Source organism: Rousettus aegyptiacus, unplaced genomic scaffold (genome assembly GCF_014176215.1).
Source record: "Rousettus aegyptiacus isolate mRouAeg1 unplaced genomic scaffold, mRouAeg1.p scaffold_m13_p_13, whole genome shotgun sequence".
NCBI lineage: Eukaryota > Metazoa > Chordata > Mammalia > Chiroptera > Pteropodidae > Rousettus > Rousettus aegyptiacus.
Window position 1 is genome coordinate 36,908,700 of NW_023416288.1, and position 20,484 is coordinate 36,929,183.

The 20,484-nt window shown below is 42.6% G+C and overlaps 1 protein-coding gene across 5 annotated transcripts in view; it reads left to right on the forward strand.

Annotated features, from left to right (window-relative positions):
• CHN2 (chimerin 2) overlaps positions 1-20,484 on the forward strand; it is a 244,831-nt gene that overhangs the window by 211,435 nt on the left and 12,912 nt on the right. For all 5 annotated transcript variants that reach the window (XM_016135958.2, XM_016135960.2, XM_036230432.1 and 2 more), the window contains 2 exons: positions 2,005-2,082; positions 17,462-17,546. In XM_016135958.2, the coding sequence (XP_015991444.1) occupies positions 2,005-2,082; positions 17,462-17,546 (163 nt within the window). The remainder of the gene's footprint in view (positions 1-2,004; positions 2,083-17,461; positions 17,547-20,484) is intronic.

The following is a 20,484-nucleotide window of genomic DNA, read 5'->3' on the forward strand; positions in this document are numbered from 1 at the left end:
AGTTTTGCCTCAGAGTTAAGATTTGGCAATGTCTGCAGAGATTTTTGATTACCACAGTGGAGGGGGAGCTCTACTGGCATCTAGTGAGGAGAAGCAAGGAATGCCACTAAACATCCTACGGTGCACGGCCTCCCACAACAAAGAATTATCTGGCCCCGAATGTCAGTAGCTCCAAAACTGAGAATCTCTGATTTAAAAAGAGCATGTAGGGAAATGTGTTTCATCTAACGAACGTATGTATAAATAACAGTCCATCAGACAGGAAATTTTATTAGGAAAAGGCGGTCAGCAAAAGTATTAAATGCCCACGTGTATAAGAACATGCATTAGTCATTGTGGGGAGGTATAAAAGAAACCAAGGCACTGTCCTTGAGACACTTGGCTAAAAAAGCACTCTGTGTGGTGGAATTATTTAAGAAGGAAGTTTTTTCCAAGAGACATTTGTAATCATTTTTCCTTTAGTGAGGGGGTTATCTGAGGTCATCCTCACTGCTCACAGTAATGCTCGCTTGATGCCAACACTTCTGGTTCCTCGTCATGACACATCTTATGTGAACAGCGTGTAGTTCCTTCACAAGTCTGAATGTGTCTTATGTTCGGGTAAATTCTACTGAGCAAATATCTGGAAAAGAAATCGCTGTCACCAATTCCTGGGACCTATTAATGGAGAGACCGAAGACCAAAAAACTGTGGTCCCAAAGGAGACTGTCACACAGATGATGATTTTGAAGAGCAAGGAGGGCACCAGGCTGGCGCCCTGACAGACTGGTTTAAGGACTTTTGTGTGTGGGTTGTGGGGAGTTGCCTGTAGTTGGCGGGGAGGAGACTGGGGAGTATTCTAGAACAGGACATCTACCTCTTATTTTAAAATTTTGGCTGTGGAACTTAGAGCTGAAATGCTATGCTTTTATTCCTTGCCCCGTTCGGTGCTCAGACTGTTCTAATTTAATCCACACATAAGAATAAAAATTAAGCTTTCAAGGGTTGGGACAGATTTAAAGAGAGAGAGAGAGAGAGAGAGACTCGAGCTTTATCCCTATAAGATTAAATAATCATCAGGGTTTAAAGGTTTAATCTGCTGGAGTTGAGCCCAGGATGGGGTTCAGAGCCCCAGAATAATTGGATGCAGTCTCAGGCTTTGAACATCAGAGCTATTTGGGGTGTGCGTGCGCGTGTGTGTGTGTCTGTGTGTCTGCATGTGTGTGTGTCTGTGTGTGTGTCTGTGTGCTTGTGTCTGTGTGTCTGCATGTGTGTGTCTGCATGTGTGTGTGTCTGTGTGTGTCTGTGTGCTTGTGTCTGTGTGTCTGCATGTGTCTGTGTGTCTGTGTGTGTGTGTCTGTGTGTGTGTGTCTGCATGTGTGTGGCTGTGTCCGTGTGTCTGCGTGTGTGTGTGTGTGTCTGTGTGTGTGTGTCTGCGTGTGTGTGGCTGTGTCCGTGTGTCTGCGTGAAGTGCGCTAGCGGGTAGGAGCGGTCCCTCCCGGGCAGTGTGCTGTGCGTGGCGGGCGGGAGGAAGCCGCCTGCCCCTGCCTCCTCCATTGATTCCTCAGCGGCTGACTGGACACAGCTTCCGGGGGTTGCTGTGCACATCAATGTGTTCTATTGTTCCAGGCACACGTCGGCCTTAAGACATAGCACGAAACAGGCCCGTCCTTATTCAGAGGCAGAGCCCCCTCCATCACTCAACCCGGCCCTCCCAGGTCACATGCTGGGAGGCCTCTGCAGACAGGGCGCAGCTGCCTCAAATCCGCTGCCTAACATTAGCGCCGCTGGAAAACCCTGACAGCCCCCAGCTTCCCGGACTCCGCCGGGGAAACTGGAAAGATCCAGGGTCCGGGCACTATGTTCTCCCAGGAACTGTGGCTGGAACATGAGAAGTGTGCGGTGGTCCGAAAGCCTAAGCCGGGCAGGAAACGCCAGGAGCTGCTGGCCGTGGCCTTGGGGGTGAAGGTGGGAGTCAAAGGCGGCTTTCTTTGGCCCCCTCTCAGACTCTTTGCCTGTCCACAGATCTCCTCCCTCGTCCGGAGGGCCGCCCTCACGCACAACGACAACCACTTCAACTACGAGAAGACGCACAACTTCAAGGTAAGCAGGACTCTGCATGCTTTCTTCTGCGTAAAAGCGGGTGGGCGGGAGCAGTGTATGGTTTCCATCTGGTCTTCGAGAGTAAAGTAACGAGACAGCGAATTCCTTGGCTTTCCACATGTAGCTTCTTTTTTTTTTCGTATCAGTTCACACTGCTTGATGCTCGTGCCTAGAATCACCTATATGTGTGTTAACTTAGTTCTGGAGAGTTGGACCCAATTCTTCTTCAGACTCCCATGTCCAATGAAAGAGAAACAGAGCATGCCCACTCTGTGTCATTCGGGGACCTTCTGGGGACAGCTAAGAGGTACTTTTCCACTCAGAGCAGCAGTAAGAATATCGCTGTCTCCGAGCAAGCGAAAACAGTTGCCGTTTCACATTCTGTGTTTTGTCTTTTGTTCTGAGGGATGCTCATTCCTTTGGTTTATGTGTGGACAGCTGTGAAAGCAAATGACAGGCGATACCATCCAGTAGCTTTTGTCGGCCCTTCGGGTGCAGGGAGCATCCTGGCTGCCTGGCCAGGCTCCCTCCATTCGCCTTGATCTTGCTCACCAGACCAAACAAAAAGATATGGAAAGTCGGTGGGAGTTTAAGTGGATTTTCCCACATGTATTTATAAACCGGAAACGCTGCTATCTTCCTTTCAGACAAGCACTGGTAGAAACGGCCTGCCGTCAGAAAATTACGGCTTATTTCCTTGGCCCTAATGTGTTTTCCAAGAAGGGCTGGGAGTAGGTGCTGATGCCAGTTCGGCTGCAGATGCTTTTGGGCGGAGGAGAGATGGGATTGGGGTAGAGGTTTTACGCGCCTACACCAGCAAACGGGCTGACAATTGGGAAGTTGGAGAGTGTGCAGAAGAAGGATCCAAGACGAAAAGAAGACGTGGAGGCAAATTGTGAATCGCCTTTTTAAAAAAAAACAAAAAAAATAAATAAATAAACTCTTGTTTCCTTTAGGGCCGGTAGCACAAGCGACTTTTGGAACTAGATAGCCCTTTGTCAGAGGTGACCAAGGAGACCTATTTTATTCTTTGCTTTCTGATCCTTCTTAGGGACAAATATGTATCTATTAAATAAACATTTGCGTTAGTTTGGTCTGTTTGCCCTGCTTCCGTTTTTAGAAAGCGAGCAGCTCAGGCATTTGCATGCTATAATTGAACTCAGGAACGGTCTCGTTCAGCCCTCCAAATTTGGCGTGAGGATGAAGAATTGCATTATATGTGTCCTCATCCTTGCCAAGGCTCTTGACATTTCTCCCATCACTGGATAGTAGCAGGCCTAATTTGGGACATTAAAAAAAAAAAAGTTATTTTTTTCTCTTTCTTATTTTCTACCTTAACCTTCATTAATGTTTTTGCCTTAAGAAAGTGTCTAACTTTGAGCAAAAATCCTGATCCTTTGCATCTGGTGGACCCACAGCCAAGGATGGGAACATGAATCTTCTTGGACTTGCACATTCTTTTCTTTCCTCTTGAAAAGTCTAATTCTTCTGGCTTTAAGAGACAACTGGAATTATGCCCTACAGTGATAATACGTTTGCATGGACAGCTTCTCTCTAGAAGCTGTCCATGCAAACGTATTATCACTGTAGGGCATAATTCGTTTGCATGGACAGCTTCTAGAGAGAAGCTGTCCATGCCTGAGTTTGTGTGAAAAATGCACAAACGTATTTAGTTGATTGATATCTTCAAAAATAATTTCAATTTTTTAATCTTAGAACTCTGAATGGGAAACGAAGACCTTTAAAATAGAAAGAGAGTGGAATCTTACTTTCTTAAACAGTGCTGTTGCTAACACGATCTGTATCAGTTATCACCGAAAAACACCAACAGTTTTTTTTTAATTTGCTTCGAAAGTCATTATCTGTTCAGTGTGCTCTTTTCTAACTTACAGCTACAGAGAATAAAAAGCAGAAAACAGACAAGTTGTTAGAGAGGATACACAGGCCAGACTGGAACATTTCTCTTCAGTTTTAAATAGATATCTTAGAGACACAGCAGACCTTTGAGTCGCTGTGCCAGTTGATTGTGGCTTCCAGTGGTACCGCTGGTGCCATTGTCCTTAAGAATGAGTGGCTTGGGCAGGAGGGGGTGGTTCTCTCTGTCATTCCCTCCCCTCCCACCCTCCTTCAGATCTCGTCTCACCCCCAACTGTCTTTGGAAGACCCTTCTAAAACCAGGTCCCTTCTCTAAATAGAGCAGTGGGTTTTTAGTAACACCACTGGGCTGAACCGAAGAAAGAAAACTGACTGAAGATTCCTGCCATCTCCATTAGTGTCAGAGTAAGACATAAAACACAAACTTTTTATTTATGTTAACTTCTAGTTGGCTTTCTCTTGAAACTTTCTTGATTTGTAATTTGGGTTATTATTTGAGGGTGTTCTGTGCAGGGCATAGAGTAAGTGTTCAATAAAAGCAACCAAGGGTCACATTTTCATGCTGACCACCTAATGAGCCTAAAGGCTTCTTACCAGAGATTTAGCTCTCTCTGCCAGCCAATCTTAATGACTCACCATAATGAGATGTTTTTTTTTTTTTTTTTTTTTTTTGCCCAGATCTGGACTATTCACCCAGGTCAAAAGCTCTCTTGAGTGTCCCCAGGCACTTCTTCAAGAAGAGCGGAGTGAACCACTGTAGGCACAGGGTGGGGATTCCTGGCGCATTCTTTCAGAAAGCTGGTCACTGCTTCTGAGGCCGTTTCTCTATTGTCCTTACTCTGAAAAGCGTGTCGACAAAAGACTTCGGAAGCAAATTAACGTCGTGCCTCATTTCATGCAATAATTATGTACTTTTCTGCACTATATGCAGATACAGTTGTTGCTAATTTAAACCCTAAATTCTCTGGGGTTACTTGCACATCCTAGGCTGTTGAAGGAATGATGAAAGTAATAGACTCCCATCCAATATGAAAACTGTTTGATAAACAGAAAAATCACTCCGTTATTTAACTCTCATTACAACTGTACCTCTGTTTACTTAGTTGACTTAAGGGGGCACTCTCTTATAAATGGAATAGCTCTCTTATAGATGGGCTACTCCAACGACACCTTGTGGCTGAGCTCTCAAAATCTGCAGGCCAGCCAACCCCAGAGCCCCAGCAGTCGGGATAACTGTCCCCATTTAGCACAGCGATGGGGTAGCTGTGGCCAGCCTGGTACTCACTGGCCAAGAGCTTAGTTCTCCTGGCCTCAGTTTCCTCATCTGTAAAACGGGAGCGTTGTGAGGTTTAAAGAAGTCACTTATGGTCTCTGGCACCCAGTAAGTTTAGCTTCTAGTCTTACTTTATTTTTATCTCTTTGTGTCTCTCATTTATCTCGTGTTTTTGTGCTTAGCTTTCTCCGTCTCTATGTTTCTTATTTTCCACCCTCTCTTCTTCATGCCCTTCTTTCTTTTCTCTCTCAACGCTCTCTTCCTCTGTCGTTCATTAGATGGCGCAGAAAAGTGAAAGAGCGTTGAGGGCAACCCGAACGGCAGGCGTGGAAGCTTGGAGTTAGAAGTGAGCCTGGGAGGGGAAGGGTGCAGGCAAGAGGCCAGCAGGGGTAGAGCGGCGCGCGCGTCACTTCCGGGCGCTAAGGGGGCTGACGGGATCGCGGCGGAAGGCCCGCCTGGGCGGTTCCGCGCTCAGCCGCTCGTGTTCCCAGCTTTCCCCGGCTGCGTGTCTGTTCATCCCTGGTCTTTCTCCAGCTTCTCTCCCGCTACCCAGGCCTTCCAGGGCCACTCTTCTCTCCCTAGATGGAACGTAGATGGAGAGCAGAGGTCCGGAAAGTTCCGAAGCGCGAAGAGCACACCGCTGTAGCCCCAGCTCACCCCGTGTCCCTCATCCTCTGACCATCACTTCCTTCCATGTCCCCGTCCCTCCCTCTCCCGGCCCCCGCCAGCTTTTCCTTTTCTCTGTAGCTCTGACCACCAGCTGACATCATACATATTTACTGATGTGTCTGCCCTCCCCTTACCATATAGAAACACCCACCACCCCCCTGGGGCGGCGTGGGGACAGGGATTGTTTGTTGTCTGTTTTACTTCTTGCAGAAGAAACCCCAGTGTCCAGAGCAGGGCTTGTCCAGAGCACAATGTCAGTACGTTTTGGTTGAAAGCATGCGTAGCAGATATCTCAGAGTACAGTGTCCCTGCTGGTCCCCACCCCACAGTTTGCCTCATCCGTGGCCTGTTGCACTCGGGTTAGTTGTGCTCGAGTCCTCCCGGGTAGTGGGCCCTCGCCAGTGTCACCAGACCACACCAGAGATGGAGACCGTATCTGGGTGTGTCAGGCCAGCTCTCGTTTCCCAGAGGGCCTGGCCGGCAGGGCTGCCCAGCGTCTCATGCGCGGGGAAGCCAGGATGGGGAAAGACACACGCCCCGCTTTACTCCTCTCGTCCCGGCTTCCTTTGTGGTGACGCTCAAAATTGGCCCCATCTGGACAAACATTAAAGAGTTTCCCAGCTTACCTTGTTTATGTCCCTCTCAATAGACCGGGGCTACAGCAGTAGCATCCTCTTCCCTTGGTACACCAGGTGTCACGTGTGCTCAGGTAGCATGCTCCTTCTAACGTGCCTGTCCGCCCCATAAGATCCTGGGGGGCAAGACTGGAAGTTGGGGAGGTTTTGTGGCTCATTTAGAGGTTCTAGGTCTATCATCGCTTTGCTTTCTTATCAGTCTAGTGGCCATTTGCTTTAGAACAAGCCGTTTTTGCTTCCCATATGCAAACCTCTCTTTTCTCCGTCCTCCTCGACCTCATAAAAACATGTTGGTTCTTCATCCCCAATCATGCCCGAACAGGCAGGAATCGGCTTCAGAACTGGTTGTGGGTTTTATTTTGTTTAATAATCAGAAAAGGCTGTTTGGGCAGAAACAAGTCTGGAACAGCTCAAAGAAAAGGCAAACTTCATCGCCTTGGATGAAGAATATATGGGCTCTGGAGAGATTGGGCTTTATGCAGAAAAAATGGTTTCTGCTCCCAAAGTGCTATATAGAATCCTTCTTTGTCTGCTTCCTACTGTAGCCTCACTCCACCATTATAATGATTAGAAACTCCTTATTTTCCAGTAATAGAACCCCCAGAAACTGTCGTAAGCTAAATAAGAGGCTATGTTATAGGAAGGTTTCATAGAATCCCCGGGGTCTGCTCAGGACTCAAGCAGGGGAGGAAACAGGAACCGGAAGTACACGAGGACCAGTTTCTCTTTCTCTTGCCCCTCCCTCCCTTCCTTCTTCTCTCCCTTTCCCTCCCCCTCCCTCTTTCTTTCATTTTTCTCTCCTTCCCCCTGCACCACTTCATTGCCTTCTGGTTATCAGCCTCATTGTTCTTTCCCTGCACAAAAATATCATAGTCCATATGGTCTGCAGAATATGGTTGATGGTGACCCCTGGATTATGTTACAAGACCAGCCACAAAAACCCATTTCCTAATTTCCAGAGAGAGAGAATCGGAATAGCCTGGCCTGCACCAGGTGTCTGGCGTGCTCAAATAACTGTGGCCATGGAGCACCCCTTCCCTACCCCGTAAACCTGCAGATGGGGCCACAGGATGTCCAGGGGTGGACAGTGCCCAGGTTAAAAGAAAGGAGTCCTCCTGGGAGTCCTCCTGGAGATGTCAGCTGTAATCTCGTCCTCCTCATTTTCAAGAATTCCCCTTAAACTTTGACATCCAAGTCAAATTCTTTCCACTGGGTTCTGTTTGAAGTAAATCATGTAGCTACTCTAAGCCTATGTATTATTATTAATATTAATACTTGCAAGCCTAGGCATTCCACAGTGCAAATTAGTCTTGGCCTCTGTCTGCATGAAAGGAAGAGTCTCTACTTTTTTCAGTTCTTTTACAAAGTGTGCCCACCCCTCTTGTGCCATTTTGGAGCTAGGACCAGCCCTCAGCAAAACCAGTCAGTAAGTGAGGTTTGTCTCTGACTCTCATTTTACATTCAAGGTGATGAAGTTTGCCTTGCCTTCGAGTTGTTCCAGCTCTCCACCGTCTACTCGGGGATTGTTTCTCTTGCCCCGACCCCCGGCCCAGCCTCCACCCCAGTGCTGGCGCCTGCTGAGGTCCTCCGCCGAACCACCCTGCGAAGTCTCCGCAACCTTAGAGTCTAGCTCGCAGCTTCTCCTCCACCTCATTCCTCGAGGGTTTGCGTTCCGCTGACACGCTACACATGGCCATTGATTTAAAGTATCACCTGTTTCCTGACAAACGAGCCTGGTTTCTTCGAAAACCCTTTCTTCTCTGATTCACCGAGATTCACTATTGCTCCATGGATAGTGCAATGCTAAATTCGAAAAGTGCTTGTTTAAGAAAATGGCAGCTAAATTAATCTAGTGGCCGTGCTTTAAATGGGTCCTCATGAGACCACAACACGAGGCCATTATCCAATGGCATTTCATTCATGGTGAGGATTTGGGGCAAGTGAGGAAACAATTTTTGGATAAGGTTCTCATGAGGGTGTGTGCCTTCTCAGCCTGCCAGTATCTGGCCTAATGCTTATCTTATACCTCCTTGACACATTTTTATGTAAATATTGGGACACTGTCACTATAAATTCTTAACAAACCAGCAAGTCTCGTGGAAAGGGAAAAGTCTTTGACAAGAAACCTAACAAGGACTCTTTGCTTCGGCCACACCCCAAGGGAGTGGCTTAGCCAAGCTGTCTCACGAATGAAAGTCATCTATTAACAAGTCTGACCCACATCAAGTGTTTAGCTGTTATTATTTTTATAGAGAGTTTGTTTTATTCCAAAGGCCACATAATTCAAAGAGATGATTCTGAATGACTCAATGGATGATTCTGGCATTTTGAGGCCAGAGAACTACTCCTTTTGTGTTTTGTGGGAAGAAAAAAAAGCACCAGTGATTATTGTACATATTAGTTGGGTGTTCTTGAAAGTTCTAATAAGAAGAAACTATTTAGACAGTTATTTTTTATTTGGTGAATACGGACTGAGTGCCCATTACGTGCCAGCACGGCCAGGTGCTAGGCAGAGAGTGGTGACCTAAGCATGTGAACTCTTCCTCTTCTGAGTGGCTCTCAGCTGCTGTGTCTAGCTCCCCAGGAGACACTTGGCCATGTCTGGAGACATGTCTGATTCTCACAGTTGGGTTTGCCAATGGCATCTTGCAGACGCCAGGGATGCTGCTAACCATCCTACAATGACCAGGACAGATACCCACCACGAAGACTTATGTGGCCCTAATGTCAGCAGTGTCAAGGTTGAGAAAACTTGCAAAAGACAATGGGGGTGCTCCTGGAGGTTTTTGAGCAGGGAGATGTCAAAAAAAAAAAAAATGGTGCCGATGGCTTCATATACCTGAGAGGAAGTTACTACCGCAGAAGATGTCACTTTATGCAATGGGAGATACCCAATATGTGGCTGTCAGTGTTTTTAGAAATTAAATCCTATTTTAAATGTACTAGAACAGCTGCTAAATAGACAAATCTGGGGGGTCAGTGGTGCCATGGCTGAGAGACCGGCTCTCCTGCAGCATCTGCTCAGCAGGCCTCTCAGGAAACCCCGAAGTCTTCTGTCACGATCGCATGCCGCTATTTTTCTCAGGTCCGAAAAGGTTCACCTCAAGGTCAGTATTTCATCTGATCTTACAAATCCCAGGTCCCAAGTTTAACCTGATTTCTCATTTAAATTCAATGTCATGTGATTCAGGGAAATGCAGTAGATTATAGGAAAAACCCTTGGCTGAGACGAGGAGGCCAAGTGCTCCTGACCGCAGACAAGCTGCCCGCTCTCCTCAGGTAACTCTAGACAAAGGCTAGACTAGATGACCGCCCCCCCCCACCCCAAAACTCAGCGACTTGTGGCTGGAAGTGACTGTAGTCACTTCTACCCTGCTCCTGCATGCATTTAAGGTAGCAACGAAAACATTGCCTTTGACCCAATGAGTTTTTCAAAGCAAAATAAAAGAGTAAAGTTCTCATTTTTAATATAAATAATAAAAGTGACAAACCGAGGTGATATGTTTTCCGTCTATAATGGTGATTCGCTACCACTTTGCTCCCGGGACCACAAGTGGCAAAGTCTGCAGACATTTGTGGTGGTCTCAGCCGACGGGGGTTACCGGCATCTAGGGGTTAGAGGCCAGGGAGGCCGCTAAACATCCACGAAGCACAAAGATCCACCCAGCCAAAACGTGAACAGTGCTAAGGCAGAGAAACCCTGATGTCGACTGATAAGAAAAAGCAAACTTTCTCAACCGTAGCACATCAAAAATAGCTCTTTCTGCTCCTTACGGTCCAGAACCTGGGCTGAGCTGATTATGCACTTGGGCAGTATCTACACTGACCCATCAAAACATGCCTGTTATGAACCCACCAGGGACTCCTGCCTTCCAGCTTCAGCAGATGTGAGACAAATAACATCCTGCTCATTTGGAAAGAGTCGTGTCAGGGGACACTCGCTGAGCGCTGGAGAATTTTCTCGACAAATGCTTCTTGCTCTTGTTTTTATGAAATGGCCATTCCTGGGCTATTTGTCAAACATACCTTATCTCCTGCAATATCATCTTTTTCTGTTTGGTGTGGTTTTTGAATTCCAGGCAGACCTTGCCCAGTATAATAGTCTTGGACAGACATTCTTCCTGTCTGGGGTATTTTCTTCCTGTCTAGGGTATTTTAGTTACTGCCCTAAAGTTTGTTAAATTTTTTTTTTTCTGAAAAGATATTCTTAAAAATCAATAAACTTCAGAGAATGGGAAAAGGCTGATTAGTGATTTTTCAAGATATGGGGTATTTCATCGGGAGAGTTGACATAATAAACTCAACCAGAACTAAAGTGGATTCAGAGAGAGTGCCTGAACATTTACATGCAACTTACTGTCTAGAGATTGTCCTCGTGGACTCAAAAGAAAATTGAACAATATATCGGCCATGAAAATAAACAGTGGCCCATCACAAAGAGGAAATCAGGCAGTGGGCCTAAAATAATGTTTAACTAACTTCGCATGCCCCTCTCCATCATTTCATTTGATTTCTGTGGGGAGGTGTCTTTGTGGGGGTGCTCAGAGTTATCTGCTATGCAGAAATGTCTGCCTGCATTTGTTCGGCTGGAGAAATGAGATCAAAGGCGAAGGGGGTACTTCGATGAGAAAGGATGTTGCCAAATGTGGATGAGGCTAATAAACTTTCAAGTGCAATTTTGTTCTGTTTAATTATTGTTTTAAATATTGGCAAAAAGTGAAAATTCAGAAAAGCTGTGATTAGTGTGTCCTGCCCTTGCTGAGCATTCAATAAACCAGTTTCTACCTGGATAGGATGGCTGTTCTCCTGATTTCTAGATATTGCCTTTTCATTTTTGGCCAAAGGTATGGAGATATTTCCTGTGAGATTTCTTTATCCACTAGAGATATTCTAGAGAAGAACCTGATCACTCCTTTTTTTGCATGACCTGCAAGAAAAGAATGTCTGCGAAACACCAAACTCACCTACACTGGCTTTTCACTGTGCTCTCTCCTTGGAACGTTCTTCCTAAGGACTCTCTCTCCCCAGTGGACACCATCTCTTCCCCACTAGCTCGCTCTTTCCCAGGGTGAACTCCTCTTCATCCTTCAAAACCCAGTCTAAATACCAATTTCTCTAGACTTCCCGGGAAGGATTTATTATTCTCCCCGTTATACTACCATAGGACAATTATTTATATTGCCTATTTATTCTTGTAGATGAGATTCTTGAGTGCAGAGAGGGTAGGTCTGTGCTCCTCTGATTTATTTTGACTTTGTATATCCGAGGACTAGTGCAGTGCCAAGTTCAAAGTAGATAATCAGCATGTTAGTACCAGATAAATGAGTGAATAATGAATGGGTGGATAGGTGAATGGAACAGGAATTAATTCATCTCTCTGACATCCTTCTTCCACTAATGTGTAAAGCCACTTCTGAGATAGACCAAGTCTCCAAATATGTGTGCCTTTCCACTCTGTACACTGGTCTGTTTGTCTACCCTCATGGTATTTTTACTTTTTGTAACCATAGAAGTCTTGGTTTTCCAAGACTTGGTCAGATGTGTTCTCCTACCTTCTGCTTTTTCAAAATTATCGTGGCTTTTTTTACACAAGAATTTTAGGGTCGTCTTGTCAAATTTTGTAGAAAGCACCATGGAGATTTTTATTGAAATTGCATTGGATTTATGGATTCATTTGGAGGATAATTGACATATTTATAATATTGGGTATTGCCATGCATGAATATAGAGTATCTCCTTATTTATCTCCTTAATGTCATTTATTTATTTTAGATTTTTGCTTCTCTTGTGAATGAGTCTTTAATTTTTATTACTTAATAAAATGAGTTATTACTTATATATAGAAATGCTACTGATCTCTTCATACTGCTCTTTTATTAAGCATACTTTGTAGCCTTTTTTCTTCTTCCAATTAGATATTGTATTTCTTTGTTTTGTTTTATTATCCTGGCTAACCTCAACAGAATACGGCTCAAAAGAAGTATTGATAGCAGGCAGCTTTATCTTTTTGCCAACTTTAAAGGAAATTACTCTAATGTTTCATCTTTGAAGGTGATGTTTATTATGTGTGTAACATATATACCCTTAATCACTTATTTTTAGGATTGTTCCTTCTATTCCTACTATGTTAAATGCTGTTATAATAAGTGAATGTTGAATTTTATTGATTGTTGGTATTCTAATTTTTGAAATGATTATGTGGTTTCTCTCTCTTGTTTTGTTATTTTCGTGAATTCTAAAAATATGTTAACTACCTTAAATCTCTGAAAGAAAACCTCCTTAATGAGGACATTTTTTTAAATATAATACTACATTCAGTAGGATCTCTTTTTAAGATTTTTACATTTGTGTTCATAATTGAAATTGATCGATAATTTTACTTTATGTAATGTTCTCGTATAATTTTTGAGTCAAGATTATATAAGTTTCATAAAGCAAATTGTGGAGTTTTTCTTATCCCTCACCCCTCACTCGGAGGAATCCATACTGGCTAGAGATCATTTGTTTCTTACAAACTCGATAAAACTTAATAAAATTATTTGGGATCAGTGACAACTTGAGGGTAGACGTTTTACTGCATAAAAGATCAGGATTATTATATCTTTATAGAAAAATTAAATCTCTCTTATAGAATGACCATCTTTATCACTAAAAATGAAAATATATGCTTTATATTAACTTATCTATTTTGGGTTTCTGTTGGCTAGCATTTGCTGGGTCTGTATTTTTCTAGCCCTTTAATATTTCTAACGCATTATGTTTTGAATGCATTTCTTGCAAAGGTTTTAAAATATCTTAGATTTTTCTCTCTCTTCTTCGTGAGTTATATTTATATTTATTGTGACTAGAGATGTAGAAGGATTTTTCTTCTTTTTTTCTATATTTACTGTGCTTTTATTATTATTATTATTGCTTTGTTTTTCTCCTTTTAAGCTTTTTTTATCCAAATCAAATCCCTATCTTTTTTGCCTTTTTGCATTTTTTAAAATTTATGGATTCCATCCCACTCTTTCTGTATACATTAAAATTTTTAATGCATTCATATTGAACTTAAAAATCCTCGTCAATTAATTAGTAGCCATACTTACATTACTCCAAAGTACAAGGACTTTAGAATGCTTTAAGTCTGCTAAGGCCCTCCAAATCTTCCACGTCATTTTTTCACCCTGTTTTTAAGTCCCCTTGAAATTAGTCATCTTGCTGTTATAAACAGACTGGGCTCGATTAAACTGACCCATGTTTACTAGTTTTCTTGCTCACCATGGCTTCTTAAATCCTGTTTTCTCCCACTAAATTCAGTATGTTTCCTCCAGAAGTATATTTCTTAGTATTTCTTCGAGTGAGTATCTGTGAGTGGAAACTCTTGGAGTTTGTCTGAAAATATCTTTATTTCACCCTTGCTCTGGAATGCTAAATAGCTAGGTATTGAGGTTTGGTTGGTACTAATTTCCTCTTATTATTCCATAATCTACTAGTCTTTTTTTGCTGAGGAGTATTCTCTTTTCATCCTAATTAGTGTCCTCTTGCAGGTCCCCTGTTTTTTAGGATTTTGCTTGCCTTTTGCTATTCTGAAGTTTCACTGTAATATTGGTGGATATCAATTATTTTTTATTTATTGTGCTGGAGATTTAATTAGCTTGTCTTAATCTGAAGATTTTGTATCTTTTGCTAATTCTGGAAAGATTTCGACTGTTTCTCTTTTTAAATATTGCTTTCATATATGCTCTAAACCTAATCATCTCTCAGCTTTTTGGGATCACTACTTCTTTGCTTCTCTCTTCTGCAGGTCTGGTCTCTTCTACCTGTCATAACAATCCCATCCACTAATTAACATGCCTTAATGTCTCCTATCTATCATTAAAAAAAAAAAATCTTCCTTGACCACATTTGTCCCTGGAGCTACCTCGTTGCCATGCTGAACAACATCGTCAAACTTCTCGGCGAAGTTGCCTACACATTTCTCCACCTCCATTCCTCCTGTTTATTCCTCAGTTCACCTGACTATGACTTCTGCCTTCACGGATCCAAAGAAACCTTTCTCGCCAAGATTGCTAATGACTTTCATGTGTCTGAACCAGCGTTCCATCCTCGTTTACCTGGACCTCTTTCCAGCATCCAGCATGGCACATTTCTCGTTCCCCAACACTCTTCACCTCTCGGCTTCTGAGACACTTTATCTTCTTGGTTCTCTGCAAATGCTGGAGTGCCATCGGCTTTGGATTGCACTGTTTTCCTCATTTTCTCTCTGTACCCCTGATAGTTTTTATTCATTCCACGATTTTAAATGCTATCTATTTGTCAGCGATGGCCAAATATATGCCTCCTGCTCTCACCCCTCCCGAGCTATTCGATTATGTGTGAATTCCTGCTTGATCCTAGTACTTGAAATATTAGTGGCATTTAAGCTTAAACTGTTCAAAGCTGAATTCTTGAATTTTCTTCTCCCCAAAAGAGTCTCTTTTCTTTTTCAGCAAATGGCATCACCATCCATCTGGTTTCTAAAGCTAGGATCTGGGAATCATTCTTGAGTCCTCTCTCCTTCAAAGACCCACATTTATTCTGTTAACAAGTCCTGTAAATTCTATCTTCAGAATGCATCTCAACTCTATCCACTTCCCATCTCCACCCCCAACATCCTAACATTGGCCTCTGTCATTTCTCAACTAGAAACCGAATCTCTCCCACTATTAAATAACCTTCTCCCATCACTTTCTACACAGCGGTCAGAATATCATTTTTTATAAAAACCATCTTCTTACTTAAAGTCCTTTAAGCACTTTCTTTTGGAACTAGGTTGAAACCAAATCCGCGCTCATTAATAAAGACGTCAAGGCCCTTTCCTGCCCTCAGCCTCGTCCTGGTCCCTGACCCCTCACTCTGGTGTTCTGGCCACCCCTTGGCCGCCCCGTTCCTCAGTCACAGCAGCCCTTTTACTTCTGCAGGGCCTCAATCCGTTCCTTCTGCCTAGAAGACTTCATTTCTGTTCCTCCTTGGGACTGGCTCCTTCTCTTTCTTCAAGCAACTTGAGACCACCTTCCAAGGGAGGCCTTCCTGGTTTTCCTGGACAACACTGGAGCCTCTCTTAAATCTCTCCAGTAGCAGCCTCATTTTTCCTTTTATAGCCCTTTTCTCATCTCTTTTTTTTTTAGAGTTGTATAATTTTACATATCTAATTAGTCACGCAATGCCAATCGTGTATTAACAACAGACATTGAGGCCACAGTTAACCAGCAGTCTCTTTCGAGCATTTCTAGTAAAATACGAAGGAACCTTCGATTGCCGCGTTTAGGAAATGTTCACCTTTCAGTAGGAGGCATTACTGGGGAATTCTTCTAATGCCGCATTTCGTGTGAGTGGGCTAAGAGGATCGTGGCATTTCGGCTCTGTGGGAATGTGTGTGTTCCCTGGGACGGATTGTCCACATTCCCACAAGGAGTGCATTGTCGTGTTTCAGTATCATTGCCTCGCGGCACGATTCTCCATTTTAGTAAGAACAATTCTGAGGTTTGTTTTTTTTCATCGATTTTCAAAGCCGAAATAGTGTAATGAGCAGTCTGCATGTGATGAACTGCAATACCAAAAGACTACCATCACTTAGTTTTATTGCACAGAAACCATGGTCATAAGGTGCTATTTTAGATTTATTAACTGGCTTATTTTCTGTGCTTTTACAAGTCTGTGAGTTCCATTAAGAGGGAACCAGGTCTGTTCTGTTTGTCACTTTATACCTACCCAATTGCTAGCATGTAGAAATAAAGATCTTGAAGCAGTGTCATTTTTTAGGTAGAGCTCTGATGAGCATCTCCCCAAATCGTGACCATAGCTGTCATCCTGATTTTTTGTTAAGTAAAAGTAGGATACAGGCCTCCCAGTCTGTTAAAAAATACATTGTGCTGCATTTTTTACTTGTTAGTGGAGGTTTAAACTTTGGAAGACCTTATATAACGTCTCATAATATTTTAATTTTGTAAAAATTTAAAGCATTTTCATGCATATTTGCATGCCTCCAAAGAGACTGCCTGTGGTGGTTTTTGGTTTACCGTGGCCACATTTGCTTTCAAGGGATTTACTAGCTCTGCTTCTTGAAACTCATTGTTGCTAGAGAACATGTATTTTTGTTTTGTTTTGTTTTGTTTTGTTTTAAATTATGACTTAATACGTGGTCCTGTCCCAGGATGACCTATGCCTGAATAATTAGAGATAACACCATCCTTACTTCATGATATTCAAAATATTTAACAACTGGCTGAGGCACCAACCAATGAGACTGTTACCTCAGCCAGCAAGAGCGACTTCCGGTTTATAAATCCATAGGCCACGCCAGGGCCTGCTGAGTACAGACCCGGTCTCTGAAGAAGGCAGGTCTGTAGACCCTGTTGGTACCCTTTGTTTTCAGCCATTTTCCTCACTTTTTTAATGCCCTTTTTTGGAAGTGATTCAAAGCCTCAGAACCTTTTAAGTATCCCACAATCATGCTTTATTTATACCTGCCTGGATATTCTACAGATGGGACAACTTTGGTCAAAAGGACACGGTAATTGAGTTCTGCCTTTCAGAACTTGCTGAGCTAAATGCAGGTTACAGAGACCAGCGCAGGCTGTCTTGGGTTTGTCCACACAGTAGTGTCTCGTTCGGGGTGGTGAGAGTCTCATTCTCTAGCTGATGACATGGCCCTATAATCTTACCGTTTTTCCACATTCCTTTCAGACCCTGGCCCTGGGTGTGGTAGATCGGTGGAGGATTCTCAAAGATCAAAGCACATCTTAGTTTTACTCTCGACCTCACTGGAAAGAAAAGGTCCAGTGACGGATGCTCATTCCTGCTGCGGCCTTTGTGTCTCGGCTTCACATATTTGTGTCATGTCTGAGGCCACCTGCCTCCAAATGACTCTGAATTTTCAGACACTTTTCTTCTTTTCGGATTGCAGGTGCACACATTCCGAGGCCCGCACTGGTGCGAATACTGTGCCAACTTCATGTGGGGGCTCATCGCCCAAGGGGTCCGGTGCTCAGGTAGACACAGAACTTTCTTTATTATTTTCCATTTATGTAAAGTGCCACCATGTCTGGAGACATCTCTCCAGAGTTGGAAAATAGGTCCAGATAAGCTCAAAAGTCTAGCTTTCGTAAAAGTTTGAGGCATCTCTGTGCCTAATGGAAAGACTCCATTAATATCGCATGTTTATGCAAGAAAAGAAAAAAATTCCAAGCAAGTACATGTCTTTAGGCAACTACCTGCCACCTACAATAAGTAACAGTCCTTAAAAGAAAAGGAAATTAATTCCAATGGAATTGCATAGATAGAAAAACCACATTTCTTTCCCATCCCCACTTTACTACAAAAGGGATGGCCTAAAAATAATAATACTGGTGAACGCTGACCACACACCAGGCACCGAGCTAAGCACTTTCTATTTATCACCCCGTGTAGCCTCACCGACAAATGCCATTATTCTCCATCACACAGGTGAAGATACTGAGGCTTACAAGCCACTGTTAATTGCCCTTGGCCACGTGGTAAGTGGTGGAACATTAATTCAACTCCAGAGCCCATGCTCAGTATTTTTCTGCCATCAGACAACGATGAAACTGCACACCTTAATTTGATATCACATATTTTCAAAACACTTCGAAACCTTGAATGCTTTTCCACCTAGAACTGGACGCACACCCCCATTGCTAACAGCACACAACACATCTTATGAAGATACAGCTAACAAAAATAGTGACGAATTACCAAATTGATGTGTAACTGGGAGTCCTGATTCGTCTCGCCATGCTTTTTCTGGCAAGCCCGGCCAGGAGCAAGAACAGCCTTCTATGGTGTATTGATTGGGTTTCCATCAACACCATGACTGATTTTTTTTTTTCTTGCTAGGGTATAATTTTAAAACATAACTCTTATGAAGCATTTAAAATAAAATAAGCTGATGATAATACATTGCGATGATCTATCTTCCCACATTACCCATTTTGGTTCACAGGATCGAGGGACCTTAAGTCCTTTCTCTGCTTGAAAGGCACTATCTCAGCTTTTCCTGGGTAGATGCAGCAGTCGCTGGTGGAGATACCTGGATGGCTTAACATGGGCTCATGTTGGTCAGTTGACGGTACCTGGCTCCATCCCAGATCCACAAGCGGAACACAAAGGCTTGAAGCAGGCTTTCCAGAAATGTTCCAGATACCCTGATTAACACAAAAGACATACTTCCTACAAAGTATCTCACAGCTCCACCATGGAGCAGAGTGGTAGAATATCTGAATTACTCGGTGGTCATTAATTCAGCCTGCTCCACCTGACTATACCTATGAAAAATATCCCTCATTGCTGGCACTATCCAGTTTCAGTGAGAAATTGGTCCAAAGTCAATATTATGAAAACAAAAATCTGGAATTCAGATCAGCTATGAACAGCGACTTTCTCTGGGTTAAACGGGTTTGGGTTTTTTTCAATTTTTTTTTTTTAAATAAAACATATTCTCAGGCTATAATGTTAGTATTCTCCAATGACCATCATTTAGCCTCGTATTTCCCCTGAGCAGCAGGAAAACTAAAAACCGACCATTAAAGTTTAGAAAAAACAATCATTGCAGCTTAAATCTCCATATCTTTATGGAGATTAAATAAATATTTAAAAATGAACCAAGCTTTATTTAAAGCATATGTAATTATATTAGCTTACAAAAACTGAATATTTATTATAAAGCATCTTCATTTTGATAAAATACCAGTATTTGATTCTGCATAAACACACGGTTGCTTCAGATCTTAAAATGAAGTTTATAAGAATATTAAAAAATTGAATTATCATATAATCCAGCAATTTCACTTCCAGGTGTATACCCCAAAGAAATGAAAGCAGGCACTCAGAAAGGTGTTTGCACACCCATGTTTAGAGTAGCGTTATTCACAGTAGCCAGAGGTAGAAGCAGCCCAAGTGTCCCATCAGTGAAGGAATGGATAAAAAATGGAGTGCATACACACAGTGAAACATTATAGAAAATCCTGTCATGTGTTACAATATGAATGAACCTTAAGCACATTATGCTAAGTAAAATAATCCAGTCACAAAATACCATTATGATTGCCCTTACATGAGGTACCTAATGTAGTCTAATTCATAGAGACAGAATGTAGAATAGGGTTGCCAGAGGTTGGGCAGGGGAGGGTCTGGGGAAATAGGGTTTAATAGTTCTGAGTTTCAATGTTGGAAAATGGAAAGGGTTTTGGAGGTGGATGGTGGCCATGGCGGCACATGGTATGAAGGAATTTAATGCCACTGAACTGTACACTTAACAATGGTGAAAATGGTGAATTTTATGTCACGTGTATTTTACCACAATTCTTCAGAATTGTTTTAAATGAAGTTTATACAAATATCATAAAAATTACTGATGAAATAACTTAAGAATAGCAGAGCGGTTATCCTTACATTTTCTATCACCATATTGGCTATTTCTTTTACTGAACTCTCATGTAGTATCCATTACAACTCAGACTTTATATATATTAACTCGCTTGATTCTCATAATAACCCTGGAAGTAGGTGTCATGATTCCTTATTTCATAAAAGAAGATCCAAACAAGAAAACCAACCGATTCTAATTAGTTCAATTGGCCAAATTTATATTCGCTAAATAGAGCTATTGAACTATTATTGATGTTTGCTTGAGCTTTGTTGAATTTCTCATGTTGATAAAGCTGGGTTAGAACTGTTTCCCCCGCCCCCCCCCCTCCTTTGGAAGGAGGGTAGACAGAACTCAGCCAGTAAACGTTACATGAACATAATGTATTCATTTTTAAAAATCATTTTTTTGATGGTTTCGCAAAAAGTCCTCTCTAAACCTTGATGTGGTTTAAGTGTTTTTTTTATAAAGCAGGTGATAATATTTATGTGTGTAATACATATGTATAATAGAATATATTATTATTACTGTTACTCTTTATACCT